The sequence below is a fragment of the Oryx dammah genome, unplaced genomic scaffold, assembly GCF_014754425.2.
Source record: "Oryx dammah isolate SB20612 unplaced genomic scaffold, SCBI_Odam_1.1 HiC_scaffold_5, whole genome shotgun sequence".
Lineage (NCBI taxonomy): Eukaryota > Metazoa > Chordata > Mammalia > Artiodactyla > Bovidae > Oryx > Oryx dammah.
In genome coordinates, this window is record NW_024070189.1 from 59,876,965 (window position 1) to 59,890,761 (window position 13,797).

Here is a 13,797-nt window from a genome sequence, read left to right on the forward strand (position 1 = left end):
TCTGTCCTCAGTTTCACTACATAATTACTATGATAAATAAAAGAATGTCTCTTAATACCAATTTAAAACCCTCACTGCCTATCCCTTCTTTATGACAATGTCCTTAAAAGCCAGTTTTATCAAGTAATTCTGTACTTTCAAGATTTAAAAAAGCTAAGAAGACATTTGTGCAACAAGTCCAAGTCACCAATGAACTATAACTGCTAAGATCACAAGAAGCTGGTAAACTCAACAGCTTTAACTATTGTTTTAGAAGACCAATAAATACTGCTTTCTTGCTCTAAGTGACAAGACACTTTCTACAGAAAGACAGTTCCTGTAACAACTGCAATTAAGTACTGAACAACATTGACTGTTCTCATAAGCTAAAGTCCTTCTTCTATTCAAGGATAATGGGCTTGTATTATAATCAAAGTTTACCTCAAAAGGAATTATGATCCCAAAACCAGAACTGGAAAAGTCTCCAAAAAAATCTTAACACAAATACTGCCTGACATAAACAGACATGAAAGGTGGAAAACTATAAGCCAAACATTAAAATGTTTGCTTTCTGTTTACTGAACAAGGACATTTAGTAAAAAAATTTACTTATTTTCACCTTCTATCCATTTAGAGAGAAGGGGTATGTAGGTGTTACTATTAAATGTTTTCCCAATATTAGAGAAAATTTCAAATATTGGCGAGGATTATTACAGTGAATTATCTAGATATTTTCATGTTGTTCAACATGTGAATGAGAGATGACTAGGTGTAGATAGTAGCAAGGCAGTCATGGAACAAAAATCAAAACGAATAGTCTGTGAGGGCAGTAAGAGGCATGGATTTAGCTGCAGTCTTTGCTCTATTCAACAGCACTCAACCACCTTTTCAAGGACTACCATAAATCAGGTCCCACCATTAAAATCATTACAGACAGACACAATCATGTCTTGATTCTCAACGCCAAGTTAATACTACCTCTGCATACCAATAGACTAGCGAAGAGATTAGCATCTAGAGACTAGAAGATTAGCATCTAGAGACTAGAAGATTAGCATCTCTGGGCCAATAAGTCAAGTCTCAATTTTTGAAAACCTGGCAGAATTCAAATCAATAAGAAAAATAACTAGGATTCAACAAATCTGCAAAGGAGCACTACTATTTATAAATGCTTATCACTGCCCTAGAGACTCTCACAAGCACCATGTTTCAGATATATTCATAAACACAAAGAAATGGTCAACCTCAGTTACTGCAAACAATGCAAATTTTTAAAAAGAAAGTAGCATTTTATACCTCTGAAGACAGCAAAAAATATTAATGGTTTATCCATTAATTTTCAAGAAGGATAATTTGCTTTCGTTAAACATCACATTATTATTATTATATTCTGTGTTCCTTTGAAGAACAGGGAGCACCCACATTCCTTGTGTCCTGGGGTGACACTCCTTTGGCAGTAGGAAGTGTTTCAGTGCTGAGAAAGACCAAAGCAAAGCTAACCAATCCCCTCCATGACTAAGATATAAACACTAAGAAAACTTTTATCTGCTGGGATGAAAAAACTAGTATGACCACTTCCAACTAGAGGTGGGCATCTTATCCAATATGTATATATGGAAATAGAGGTAAACACAAGGAGACAAATGATGAAGAAAGTCATGCGGCTTTCAGTCAGTCACACCTGGCTATGCTTGAACTCTGGATCTACTCCTGGAATTGCCAAACTAAAACTCGTTAAGAACTTCCCAGGTGGCTCAGTGGTAAAGAATCCACCTGCCAAGCAGGAGACACAGGTTCAATCCCTGGGTCAGAAGATCCCCTGGAGAAGGAAATGGCAACCCACTCCAGTATTCTTGCCTGGGAAACTGCACGGACAGAGGACCCTGGAGGGCTACAGTCCATGGTGTCACAGAGTCAGACATGACTTAGCAACTCAAAAACAACAAAGACCCCAAAAGTCTCTTTTTGTTTAAACAAGTTTGAGTTGAGTTTCTGTATCTTGTAATGGGTGAGGTTATATGAATATTAAGCAAGATATGCGCTGTGCTGTGCTAAGTCGCTTCAGTTGAGTCTGACTCTTTGTGATCCTATGAACTGCAGCCCACCAGGCTCCTCTGTCTATGGGATTCAAGAATACTGGAGTGGGTTGCCATGGCCTCCTCCAGGGGATCTTTCCAACCCAGGGATCGAACCCGTATCTCTTACGTCTCCTGCATTGGTAGGTGTGTTCTTTACCACTAGTGCCACCCGGAAGCCCTACTAGAGAACAATTTAGAACGTTTTGAAGTCCTAAAATCTAAGTCCCTGAGGAAACTTTCTGAATGGTAGTTAGATGAGTACACATAAATTGGAAACTCCTCCAAACTGTACACCAATATGTATACTTTACTATATATATACTGTAAATATATACTCTTCAGTTCAGTTCAGTTGCTCAGTCGCGTCCAACTCTTTGCAGTCCAACTCCATGGACTGCAGCATGCCAGGCTTCCCTGTCCATCACCAACTCCCGAAACCTACTCAAACTTATGTCCATCATGTCAGTGATGCCATCCAACCATCTCATCCTCTATCGTCCCCTTATCCTCCCGCCTTCAATCTTTCCCAGCATCAGGGTCTTTTCAAATGAGTCAGCTCTTTGCATCAGGTAGCCAAAGTATTGGAGCTTCAGGATCAGTCCTTCCAATGAATATTTAGGACTGATTTCCTTTAGGATGGACTGGTTGGATCTCCTTGCTGTTAAAGGGACTCTCAAGAGTCTCCAACACCACAGTCCAAAAGCATCAATTCTTCGACGCTCAGCGTTCTTCATAGTCTTTCTTTCTTTATATACTCTTAATGTTTTTTTAAAAGATCTGTGTTCCTATATTCCTACTCCAGGAAATGTATTTAAAGATATAAATTTTTTAAAGGAAAAACATTATATATATAGTGTTCACTTATAACAGCATTTTTATATCAAAAACATAAAAATAACTAAGTCCAATAATAGGGAAATGATACAATAGAAAGTATATCATTTTAAAGATTATAAATACCAAGGTTATAGTAAATCATAAAAATAATGCCTATAATTACTTTAAAGTTTTTAAAAGAAAACAGTAAAATGGTATAAACTAGAAATGCATATATGTAGCCAAGAAATTAAAAAGAAACAGAAAACTAAATAAAGACTATAATAACCCCCAAAAATGTAAATCTAATAAAATATAGAGGATATATGTATTGTATATATACATGTTGCTAGACACCAATGAAAGAAATTTTTAAAAGATCTAAATAGATGAAAATGTATTTTGTTCATAGAAGACTCAACAGAGTAAAAATGTTGAGTCTCCCCAAGTTTCATGTAATCCCTATCAAAATTCCAGATTTTCTATAGACAAGATTATATAAGATTTACATGGAAAAGCAAAAAAAAAAAAAAAAACCTAACAGCTAAAACAATTTAGAAAAAGAATAAAGAGGGAGAAATCACTCAACCCAATTTTGAGACTCATAACTACAGCAATAAAGACTGTGAGCATTGGCTGAGGGATAGACACACAGATAATAGAACAAAATAGAGAACCCAGAAATAATCCCACACAAGTACAGCTTGATTTTTTTCCCCAGCTGACTGATTTCTAACAGGGTGCAAAAGCAACTCAATGAAATAGTCTTTTCAACAAATGATACTGGAACAACTAGATGTTCACAAAGGAAAAAAGAACTCAACCTAAACCTCACATGCTATACAAAAATAATCCAAAATGACCCCGAGTTAAAAGTAAAACACAGAATTTCTAAAAGAAAATAGGAGAAAATCTTCATGAGCTAAATAAAGCTTGTTAAAGAATTCTTAGACATGACACCGAAAGCATGTTCCATACATTGGGAGAGGGGAATCAATAAATTGGACTTCACCAAAATTAAAAACTTAGTATGCTATTTAAAACTTAGATCTGTTAAGAGGGTGAAGACAGGTTACATCCACATCAAGGAGTACTCACAGTATACCTGCCTGTAATTAAAAAGCTATTGATACACCAATTGGAGGGCTCTCAAGGGCAGCATGTTGAGAAAGAGAGAGAGAGAGAGAGGGAGAGGGAGAGAGGGAGAGGGAGAGAGAGAGAGAGAGTGTGTGTGTGTGTGCGCGCGCGCAAGCGCGCACTGGGGGGGTGGGGGAGTGGAAAAAGCCAATCTCAAAAGATCATACATTGTATGATTCCATTTATACAATATTCTTGAAATGACAGAATTAGAGATGGAGACAGATTAGATGCCAAGGGTGAGGGATGATGGGAAATGTAAGCAACATGGGTACGACTATAACAGGTATCAAGAGGGAAAGCTTTGTGGTGATGGAATACTTGTGTATCTTGTTTGCAGAGGTGGTTATACAAATCTTCACAGGTTAAAACCAGAGAATTGCTGTGCCAATGTCAATTTCCTGCTGCTGATACAGTACTATAGTTCCATAAAATGTAACCATTGAGGGAAACTGGGTAAATGGTATATTGGACTACTCTATACTATATGTGCAACTCCTTGTTAATCAAAATTAAAAGTTAAAAAAACATGTTACTTTTTATTATATACCCTAAGTGATTAATGTCTGAGGAAGGTATTTTAAGTTTTCACATACCAGGTTCCTCAGCTTTATCTATAAAGAAAGAGCAGCCATTTATATGGGCCAAGCTGGCAGGAAACCTGCATGCGTGTGTGCATGTGTGCTTGGTTGCTAAGTTGTGTCCGACTCTTGGCAACCGCATGACTGCATAACAACTGGCCAATTCTCCCTTTCCATGATCGGTTGCAGCAGTCCCTTCCTTAACAGCACCATCTCACCTCCCTCCACCCCAGTGGTTTCCTGACTGTTAGTCCAGCCTCCAGTCTCTCCCCCAACCCCTTTAAGGCTTCCTGTACACACCTGAGAAACTAATCTTCCCTAAACACCACTTCTTTTCATATTCCATGTTATCCAGATGGTAGAACTTCTTAAAACAGGAACAAAGTTAAGGAAACATATTTCAGTTTAATTTAAGAAGAAAAAGGTGTTAAAAATAAACACAAAGCCATTTGGAAAAACCTGCTTCCAGAGGTCCAAGTCCTGTGTCACTAGATATATTTAAGTATATGGGTACCTGAACCTGGGAGACCTATTCCAGCCACAGAACTCTCTAACTTGGTATCATTTCCCTGATAGTGCTCCCTTCTTCCCTTGGCATTCCAAGCCACCCTCTAAAATCTAGCTCCAAGCTCTTTCGTATCCAACCTCTCCTCCTAGCACTCCTCTCCAGTCAGAGCCTTCACTGCTCCCCGTGCACATCTTGCTTTGTCTGCTGCTTTTCTTACTTGAATGACTTTTTCTCCCTCCCTTCTTTTACCTTTCAAGATCCAGTACACCTTCAGGAAGCTTTTCTAATCCCATGTGGACCTTCTAATTCCGTTCTTTGCATGCTACTCATGCTATTTATGTCCATATTTCCTGATTATAAGCTCCGAGACAAAAAAACAGTAAAAACAGCCTCCTGTCTGCTAGAAGACAGTCTCTCTCTCCTTTTTTAATATTATTTTGGCCACTCTGCACTACATGCTCAATCCTAGTTTCTTGACCAGGAATCAAACCCAGGCCCCCTACAGTGGAAGCACAGAGTCCTAAACAATGAACCTCCAGGGAATTCCCCAAAACAGTCTCTCTTCACGAGAGACCGCACATGGTCACCCAGCCCTTTCCCCACTCTGGCCTAACACAAGCTTCCCCCCAGGAAATCCACTGTTGTGAACCTGCAGCTCACAAATCATCTAGCCCTTTGCTGAGAGGAGTATCTTTAGAAGCCGTGTGAGAATATGAGAATACATAAAGGTGCACCTGAGACTCTTGGGACCTTCTCCCTCATTCACCCAGAAATGCCCATGAGCTGTAGGGAAGAAGTTACTGATGCAGCAACAAGTTTCTGTTCTTGGCCTTTGAGATCTACTGTAAATTGTAGCTAATGGATTAAAAAACACTTTTCGAGAAGAAACCATTCCTCATCACTTAACTTCCTATTTATTACCATCATCACTGGTCCTCCTTTTTAAATGTCTCACCCCTTTTCAAACAAGTGTCAATTAGGCTTTCCCATCTCTGCCTCCTGGATGTCCCCTAACCTTCTCATCAGAGTCCTATTCAAGTATTCATGAAATATTTTTAGATACTCTTTGCAACACACAGGTATTGTTAAAGTATGTATGTATAAGTAAAGGCTGATAATGGGTATGAGATTTATTTTGGGAGTGGTGAAAATGTTCTGGAATTAAATAATGGTGAAGCTGCACAACTCTGCTAAAAACCACTGAATTATATACATTTTAAAATGGTGAATTTTATGCATTTTAAAATGGTGAATTTTATGTTAAGTGAATTATCTCTCTCTTTTTTTTTTTAAAGTAAGATTCTCCACCAGTATCCCAGTACTTACATTTGGCACTGGGGCGAAAACATCTTAATTTTTAAGAAACATCTTTTCTCACATACTTCTTGGAGAACATAGTCAATTACGTTCCTCAAACATTTAAGTGCCTATCATAGACAGGCACCATGATAGCTGCCACAGATAACAGTTGTCAGACCATCACAGAACCTATGCTGCTGGAGCCTAAGAGGGGAAGATAACTAGCTATTTAACTATAACTGTGCCAAGATCTAGGAAGAAAAAGTATAAAGGTAAGAATGACCTAATCAGAGTGGGAAATGTGAGGGTGGGCAGGGTCCCCAAAAAACACATCCTAAGAGACCCCTGTAAGCTTCAGTCCATATCAGGTTGTTAACAACTAATTTGGGCTGACAAGCAGTACAACAAAACCCCTGTTTCACAGGGGTTTGGAGGCCACGCAATTGGTAACTGGCTCCCATCCACTACAGGAGACTCACCTGGTCCTGAGGTAAAGCAACCCTGCATTTATGTATGTGTATGTTTTACCCACTGACAATGTTATGATAAGGTTTTAGTGTCCTCACAAATGTTTGTGTTTATTATTCATGTCATCAGGGGCAAATACAAAAAGAAAATTAAGTTATGCTGAAAAACTGCATACATTCAAGTCTCTGATTATTAATGAGTGCACAGAAGAACACAGACAGGGCTTAAACAAGCTCAAAAGATACAGAAGGTTCAATTTTTGGCTCAAAAGCATTTTAAATAAGAACCTAAATCAACTATTTATTCGAAGACAGTAAGCTCACATCTTTAACCCTAGATCAGAGATCAGCTAACTATGGCCTGTGGGTCAAATCTAGCCAATCCAACGTTTTCATAAATAAGTTTTACTAGAATATAGCCATACCCATTTGTTTTTACACTGAATAGCTGCTTTCCCAACACAACTGCTGAACTCAATAGTGTTAAGAGGAACCTTATCGCCAGTAACGTCTAAAATCCTTACTACTTGGCCAACTTGTACTGGATGAAAGTAGCCCACACTGATTCAGAACAAAAGCATCTTTTTATACATCCTTTAGCAATTAAAGGATGTTCCAATGGATAAGCAACAGACTTGAAATGCAAAGAACTCTACTTCATTAGTCAACCCACTATGGAGTTCTTGATAAATTGTAATTACTCTACATTTTATATACCAGTAAAATTCAGAGCAGTTAGGTCAGAGTTTTCCATAAGCGCTCAGGACTGCTGAAAGCAAGCCTGGGAAAGGTTTCTGTATTAATTATATATTCCTGCCCAATAAATTACCAAGTAAGTATCTTAAACATTTATTATCTCCCCAAGTTTTCTGTGGGTCAGGAATTGAGGGTTGGCTGGGGCTGCCATCATCTGAAACTTAACTGTAGTTGGATGATCTTCCAAGATGGCCTGGTTACATGCTTGGTAAACTGGTACAAGAAACATCAGTTCCTCTCCACAAGACCTCCTGAGTGTCCTCATAACCTAGCCAGCTTCCCCCGAGTCAATAATCCATGAGAAAGAGATAGGAAAACACAACATTCTCCTTATGACTTTGCTTAAGATAGCGTAACTTCCACACCATATTCTATTCTTTACAGAACTAAGTAAGAGTCTCTAAGTACAACACATATTCAAGAAAATCAAAGTTAGGCCTCATTTTTAAAGGAAAAGGTGTTAAAGAATCTTCATATATTTACATCATTGCAGGGTTTCAAATGATGAGTAAATAGCTTCAATAACATAACCTACAAGGTTTGGTTGACTCAGGAACCATTATCATACCATACATTTTGTTCTATTTGTCATAGGAGAGAGACTGTATCACTATTTGTTAACATTCACCAAAGAAAAAAGTAAGTCAACAGAAGAAAGGCAAAGCACTCCAGTTTTTCACATCTGACACAGTAACGTGATGGGAGGCAGTTATACGTTTGCTTTAGTTTTAGTTGTTTTGTTTTCCTGCAAGGAGAAGGAAAATTATGGAGACTACATCATGAACAGATCAAAAATAATTGCAAAGCTGTACCGGAACAGACAAGCATTTATGATTCAGTGCCACATAAAAAATTTTCTCAGATACAAAAAAAAAAAAAAATTCTCAGATACAAACAAAAATAACAGAAACTGAAATTTAGATGTGCATTCACAATTGGGAGGGGCAGGGCTATGCTTGGGAGCGTGTATTATATCACAATTGCTACAGATGTGTATCAGAGTAACTTCTGGAACAAGGAACATATATAGTAGGGGAAAAAAGTTATTTGTTACAATTCAACTTATTTTGAAAATAAATGTCTCTGTAGACCCATAAACACTTGACCAAATTCACCTGTTAATACTGTGAGTTTCATTAGGGGAAGCAAGAAGACCAAGGAAGGAAAACTTTCTCACAGAGGGCAGAGAAGTAACAGTCATCCTGATTTCCTCAACAAAAAGCTCAAAAATAGTCCTGAATCAGACAATTAAATCACTTTAAATTCATTCAAAATTCACTCTGCCAGGCTGAACAGTATCCCTCCAAAATTTAGATCCTCCCAGAATCTGTGTGGCCTTATTTAGATACAGGGTCCTTGTAGATATAACCAAATTAAGATGAGGTTATCCTGGATTAGAGTGGACCCCAATTCAATGACTAACATCCTCAGAAGAGGGAACTTGGCAACACAGATACATGTGACCAAAAAAGCCAGATACTGGAGGGAGCTATCTACCTGTCAAGGAACATCAAGGATTGCCAGCAACAAGCAGAAGCTAGGAAAGAATATGGAACGGTCTTCATCTAAGGCCCCAAGAAAGAATGAATCCTGCTGACATCTTGATTTCAGATATCTAGCCTCCAGAATGCCAAAAAAATGAATTTGTTGTTCTAAGTTACCAAGTTAGTAGTCATTTACTAGGGCAGCCAGAGAAAACTAACACATCCACTCAGCTACGATTATGGAACTTAAGTAATCTCACCATTTTCAGTACTAGAAATATTTATTCACAAACTCAGAACATTAGGAAATAGCATCTCCATTTAATGCCTTGCCCTTTTTGGGTACTGTCACAGGGATGAATTTGACTTAAGACTCCAGTGGACTATGTATACTGCTGTCAGCCAGAGGGCCACTGAGGCTCTCCCAAAGACCAGTAGAGCTCATGCACAGAGCATGGGAGTCAGTTCCCCTGTGCTGATAGCCAACAGCCCTAAAAAAAAAAAAAAAAAAAACCTATGTTTTTGTTGAAGTCCTCTTGCTGGACCAGAAGTTTAACAAAAAACTACAGGTCAAGAAGTTATTCTTTCAGATTTAAAGTCCTCTTATCTAGATAAGCAAAAAGAACCTACTATATAGCACAGGGAGCTCTGTTCAATATTCTGTAATAACCTAAATGGAAAAAGAATATGAAAGAGAATAAAAAAAAAGATACATGTGTAAGTGAATCACTTTGCTGTACACATGAAACTAACATTGTTAATCAACTATACTCCAATAAAATAAATTTAAGAAAATAAAGTCCTCTTATCATGATTATTACATCATAATGATGGCGGTTTTTCTAACAGTAACCATTGGTAAGCTGTGGGTTACCATTTCACTTATTATTTCTGAGTTTCCCAAAACATGTTTCCTTTAAGCTCACATTTAAATTATTCTAAACTCAAGCCAGTGCAAATATGCATGGCTGATTTAACCTATCAGTCTGACAGAAAGAGACACTGTCTAGGTTATTTTCAGAATTGCTAAACATTTTTCTATTTTATCACCCCTGTATCTTTAGCACAAATTAACATATTACACAGGATAAAAGATAAACTTCTGCCCCATATATTTCCCATCAAATTGTGTTACAACATTCCTACAACTATTACTTAGAACATTGAAGAGAACTGGATTCAGATTCTCCAAAAAAGATGTTTGTTAATCACTCCTGATTAAAGCTTAAGCCAGGACAACTTAATACATTTCCAACAAGTGAATATTTGTAGTTACCTGAGCAACTGGCAATATGTAAGAATGAAAATATTGACCACAAAGTCACCTTCAAGGATTATTTTTCTAGAAAAGCCTGGCTCTCTCCATACGAAAAGTGGTATTGACCTACCTTGTTTTCGAACATCTTCTACAGCAGCCACAAGCTCCTCCTTGAGAAACTGACTCTCCTTTGCAATTTTATCCCCCTTCTCCAAGAAATTCTCAGTTGCTTGTTCAACAGATGCAGCCAAAACATGGGCCTTCTTAGAACGACCTCTCTTCTTATTAGAGGGCCCCTTGCTATTGGTGTTTACCAAGGTTGTAACCTGAAAGTTTCAATTTTGAAAATTAAACTGTAGCCAACTAAAATTAAAAGAAAAAAAAAAAAAAACACTAAGAGTAACATCTTTACAGATAGCAAGAATAAATTACTCATAGTAAAATGAAACACCACATTTATGAGAGTCTAGTAAGTATTAACAAATAAGATAAAATTCTCTCCATCTTTTAAAATATTCAGCAATGATACATCATATTTAGTTTCCAAAATAATTTAGCTATCTCAGTATGTAAATTAAGAAATATAATGAATATTTTAATTTCTCAAACGTGATCATTAGGCTTTTAAGCTTCATTTTACAGATTAAAAATTAACAACAAACAAATTACATGTCTCTCTTATGGTCATCAAGAAGTTTAGAAAGAGGTTAACAATGAATTTTGGAGCCCAAGAAAATAATTTATTTATAATTTAAAAATATTTATTTTATATTTATATTTAAAATATCTTTATTTATATTTAAAATATTTATTTTCTTGAGCTCCAAAATCACTGCAGATGGCGACTGCAACCATGCCATTACCTCTCATTTTCGTGCTCGAGTACAAGGTCTGGTCTCCCTCACACTCACACACAGACATATACATGTGCCACAATGCTACATGTGCACAGCAAGTTGCTAACAGTTTAATGAAATGTCATCACACTGTGATATTTGTATTTGTAACAGAACATACCAAACCTATGCTCTCAAATTAAATGACCTTCTAACTGATCCTGGACAACAAAAGGTGTATTAAGCAGGGTGAACAGATTTAATAGTCAAGGTTCCATATCCTATCTTTCTTAGAAATACTTTTAAGTATTAAGTGGTATGCACTGCATACTACTAGCCCCTATTACTGCCAATCAAGACTGAAGAAAATGGCATCAAATATATTTCTAAAAGGCTAAATGAATCCACACATAAATATTTCATTATTAGTGGAGCCAAACTGTCCCATTACTATCAGTCTAAACTCAACCACTCAAATTAAGGCTTTGAACTAAACAACTTTGCCCTGTGTTTATTACCCAGGTCTACAATTATGGAACCATATTATAACAACTATGTATTTGTTTGCAGATTCTTACCTGGGTAACAAGAGGCTCTAACAGTCTTTCAACTGCCAGAGTCCTGATCTCTAGACTTTTGGGGTCCCATTTGAAGTTTATGTTGCCTGTGTGGACAGCAGTCATTTCTGAAAGAGAAACAGCGAGTCAGGCAAATATCAAACACACATATGAAACATAAAAAATCTTCTCCTACTCAAGGACTTTTTTACACCAGGAAGTTACAATCACCACAAGATGAAAGTAATTCTTACCAGCCTGCACATGAGGGCCCAGTAACTCTTACACATAAGATTTTGAGTTTACAAACATTATGGGTACTACAAGAGGGCATTCCCAATCATGAGCTTTTCCCCTTGGAATTCTTTGGCACCAAGGCACTTCTACCTCCAGTTTTTTCACGCTAACCTAGAATCAGGATGAAAAGCTCAAGGAAAAGAAGGCTAATACAGAAGATGTTGATTTGTCTTATTCCGCAATGGTTATGATACACTTATTATCTAAAAGGTAAACCTCACTTCATTTTCTGATGGATTCTTGGAGAATATCTCATTTTACTGTATTAAAACCTAACACTTCAATCTACTGTCTTCTGCACCGACCGCTATTATCCCTCACAGCCTGAAGAAATTTCAAGTCACACCTAGTCAAGTATCCCTGTATCACTGTCAAGGTAAACTTCCATTAGACAGAGGCTTTAAGACTAAGGGAAAAGACTTCAGCCATAATACCAAGCAGTTGGTGTTTGCTTCTAAAAGTAGTGCCTCAAAGATTAAACAGAAAAACAGGTGAGGTATGTACATGAGGTAAACACTAATATAAACAAACTGTTCATAGAAATACAAATCTTAAAGGGGTGCATTCTTATGAATTTTTACCTCTTGATTTTCACTCTAAAGGAAAAATGAAGGTCCATGGAAAAACCTGGGTACAATGATGTTTATAAAAGCACTATATATAGTCATTAAAAACTGGAAACTACCTATATTTCAAAAAATAGACCACTAAATAAACAAATCACAGAACCAATCACAAAATGGGATACTGTGCTGCTCTTAAAAAACTACATTAACAAAATTTAGGAAGAAATAATAGTATTCTCACTGCCCAGGTCTTTATTTCTATTAAATACTAATTCCTTAAAAAAAAATTTTTTTTTAAAGGTATATTCTAGGTCTGATATATCCTATTGTGCAGAAAGCAAGGAAAGACACAATGACTAACAAGAGCATATTAAAACGATACAAGAACCAAGGGCTCCACTGGCTAAATTCACAAGTTGAATATCAAGAAGATGACTGTAACTGCCTATTAGCCATCCTATGACCATGCATGGTCAGTCGCTTCAACTGTGTCCAACTCTGCAACCCTATGGACCATAGGCCACCAGGCTCCTCTGGTTTGGGCTGCCATGCCTTCCTCCAGGGGATCTTCCTGACCCAACCCATGTTCTCTTGCACTGCAGGTGGATTTTTTACCTCTGAGCCATAGGGGAAGTTCTAAGGATCCTCAAAAGGAAAGAAAGGGGTGAGAAGAAAATTTCTGTACAATAAATGTACAATAGAATTAGAAAATGACCATTTTGCAAACCCCAATGTAATAACTGATTCAAACTAGGACTATCAATGGATGTTAACACCATTAGGTGATGGACTACTGGGGAACAGACTATTTATAAGGTGCCAAAGTATCACCTGACAGGTTTTACTTAACTAATTACAAATGGGACAAGACATATCTTTACAACACTGAGATCTAATGGCCATCTCCTTAAGTAACAAAATTTAGCACTGCTAATAATGCAACTCTGATATTACATGCCTCACATGCCATGCCTTGGCATGTGAAGTGCCCTATATGAAGTGTCCTATATTCCCTAAAAAGTATTCTTAATGAAAAAAAAAAGTTTTAGATGTTTTTCAAGAGCCCCAGTTTACTATAAACTGAGCAAAGTTAATTGTCCAAGAGCAAAATGAAAATTAAATATTTAACCTGAATCTAATGAAGCCTCTGCATAGGGATTCTAAGCCTTTTTCAATGC

The 13,797-nt window shown here is 37.1% G+C and overlaps 1 protein-coding gene across 3 annotated transcripts in view; it reads right to left on the reverse strand.

The window, feature by feature from the left end:
- The window catches only part of CTNNA1 (catenin alpha 1), a 334,496-nt gene that overhangs the window by 136,190 nt on the left and 184,509 nt on the right, over positions 1-13,797 (reverse strand). For all 3 annotated transcript variants that reach the window (XM_040239992.1, XM_040239991.1, XM_040239993.1), the window contains 2 exons: positions 11,778-11,884; positions 10,494-10,689 (listed from right to left, as the gene is read on the reverse strand). In XM_040239992.1, the coding sequence (XP_040095926.1) occupies positions 10,494-10,689; positions 11,778-11,882 (301 nt within the window). In that variant the 5' untranslated portion in view covers positions 11,883-11,884. The remainder of the gene's footprint in view (positions 1-10,493; positions 10,690-11,777; positions 11,885-13,797) is intronic.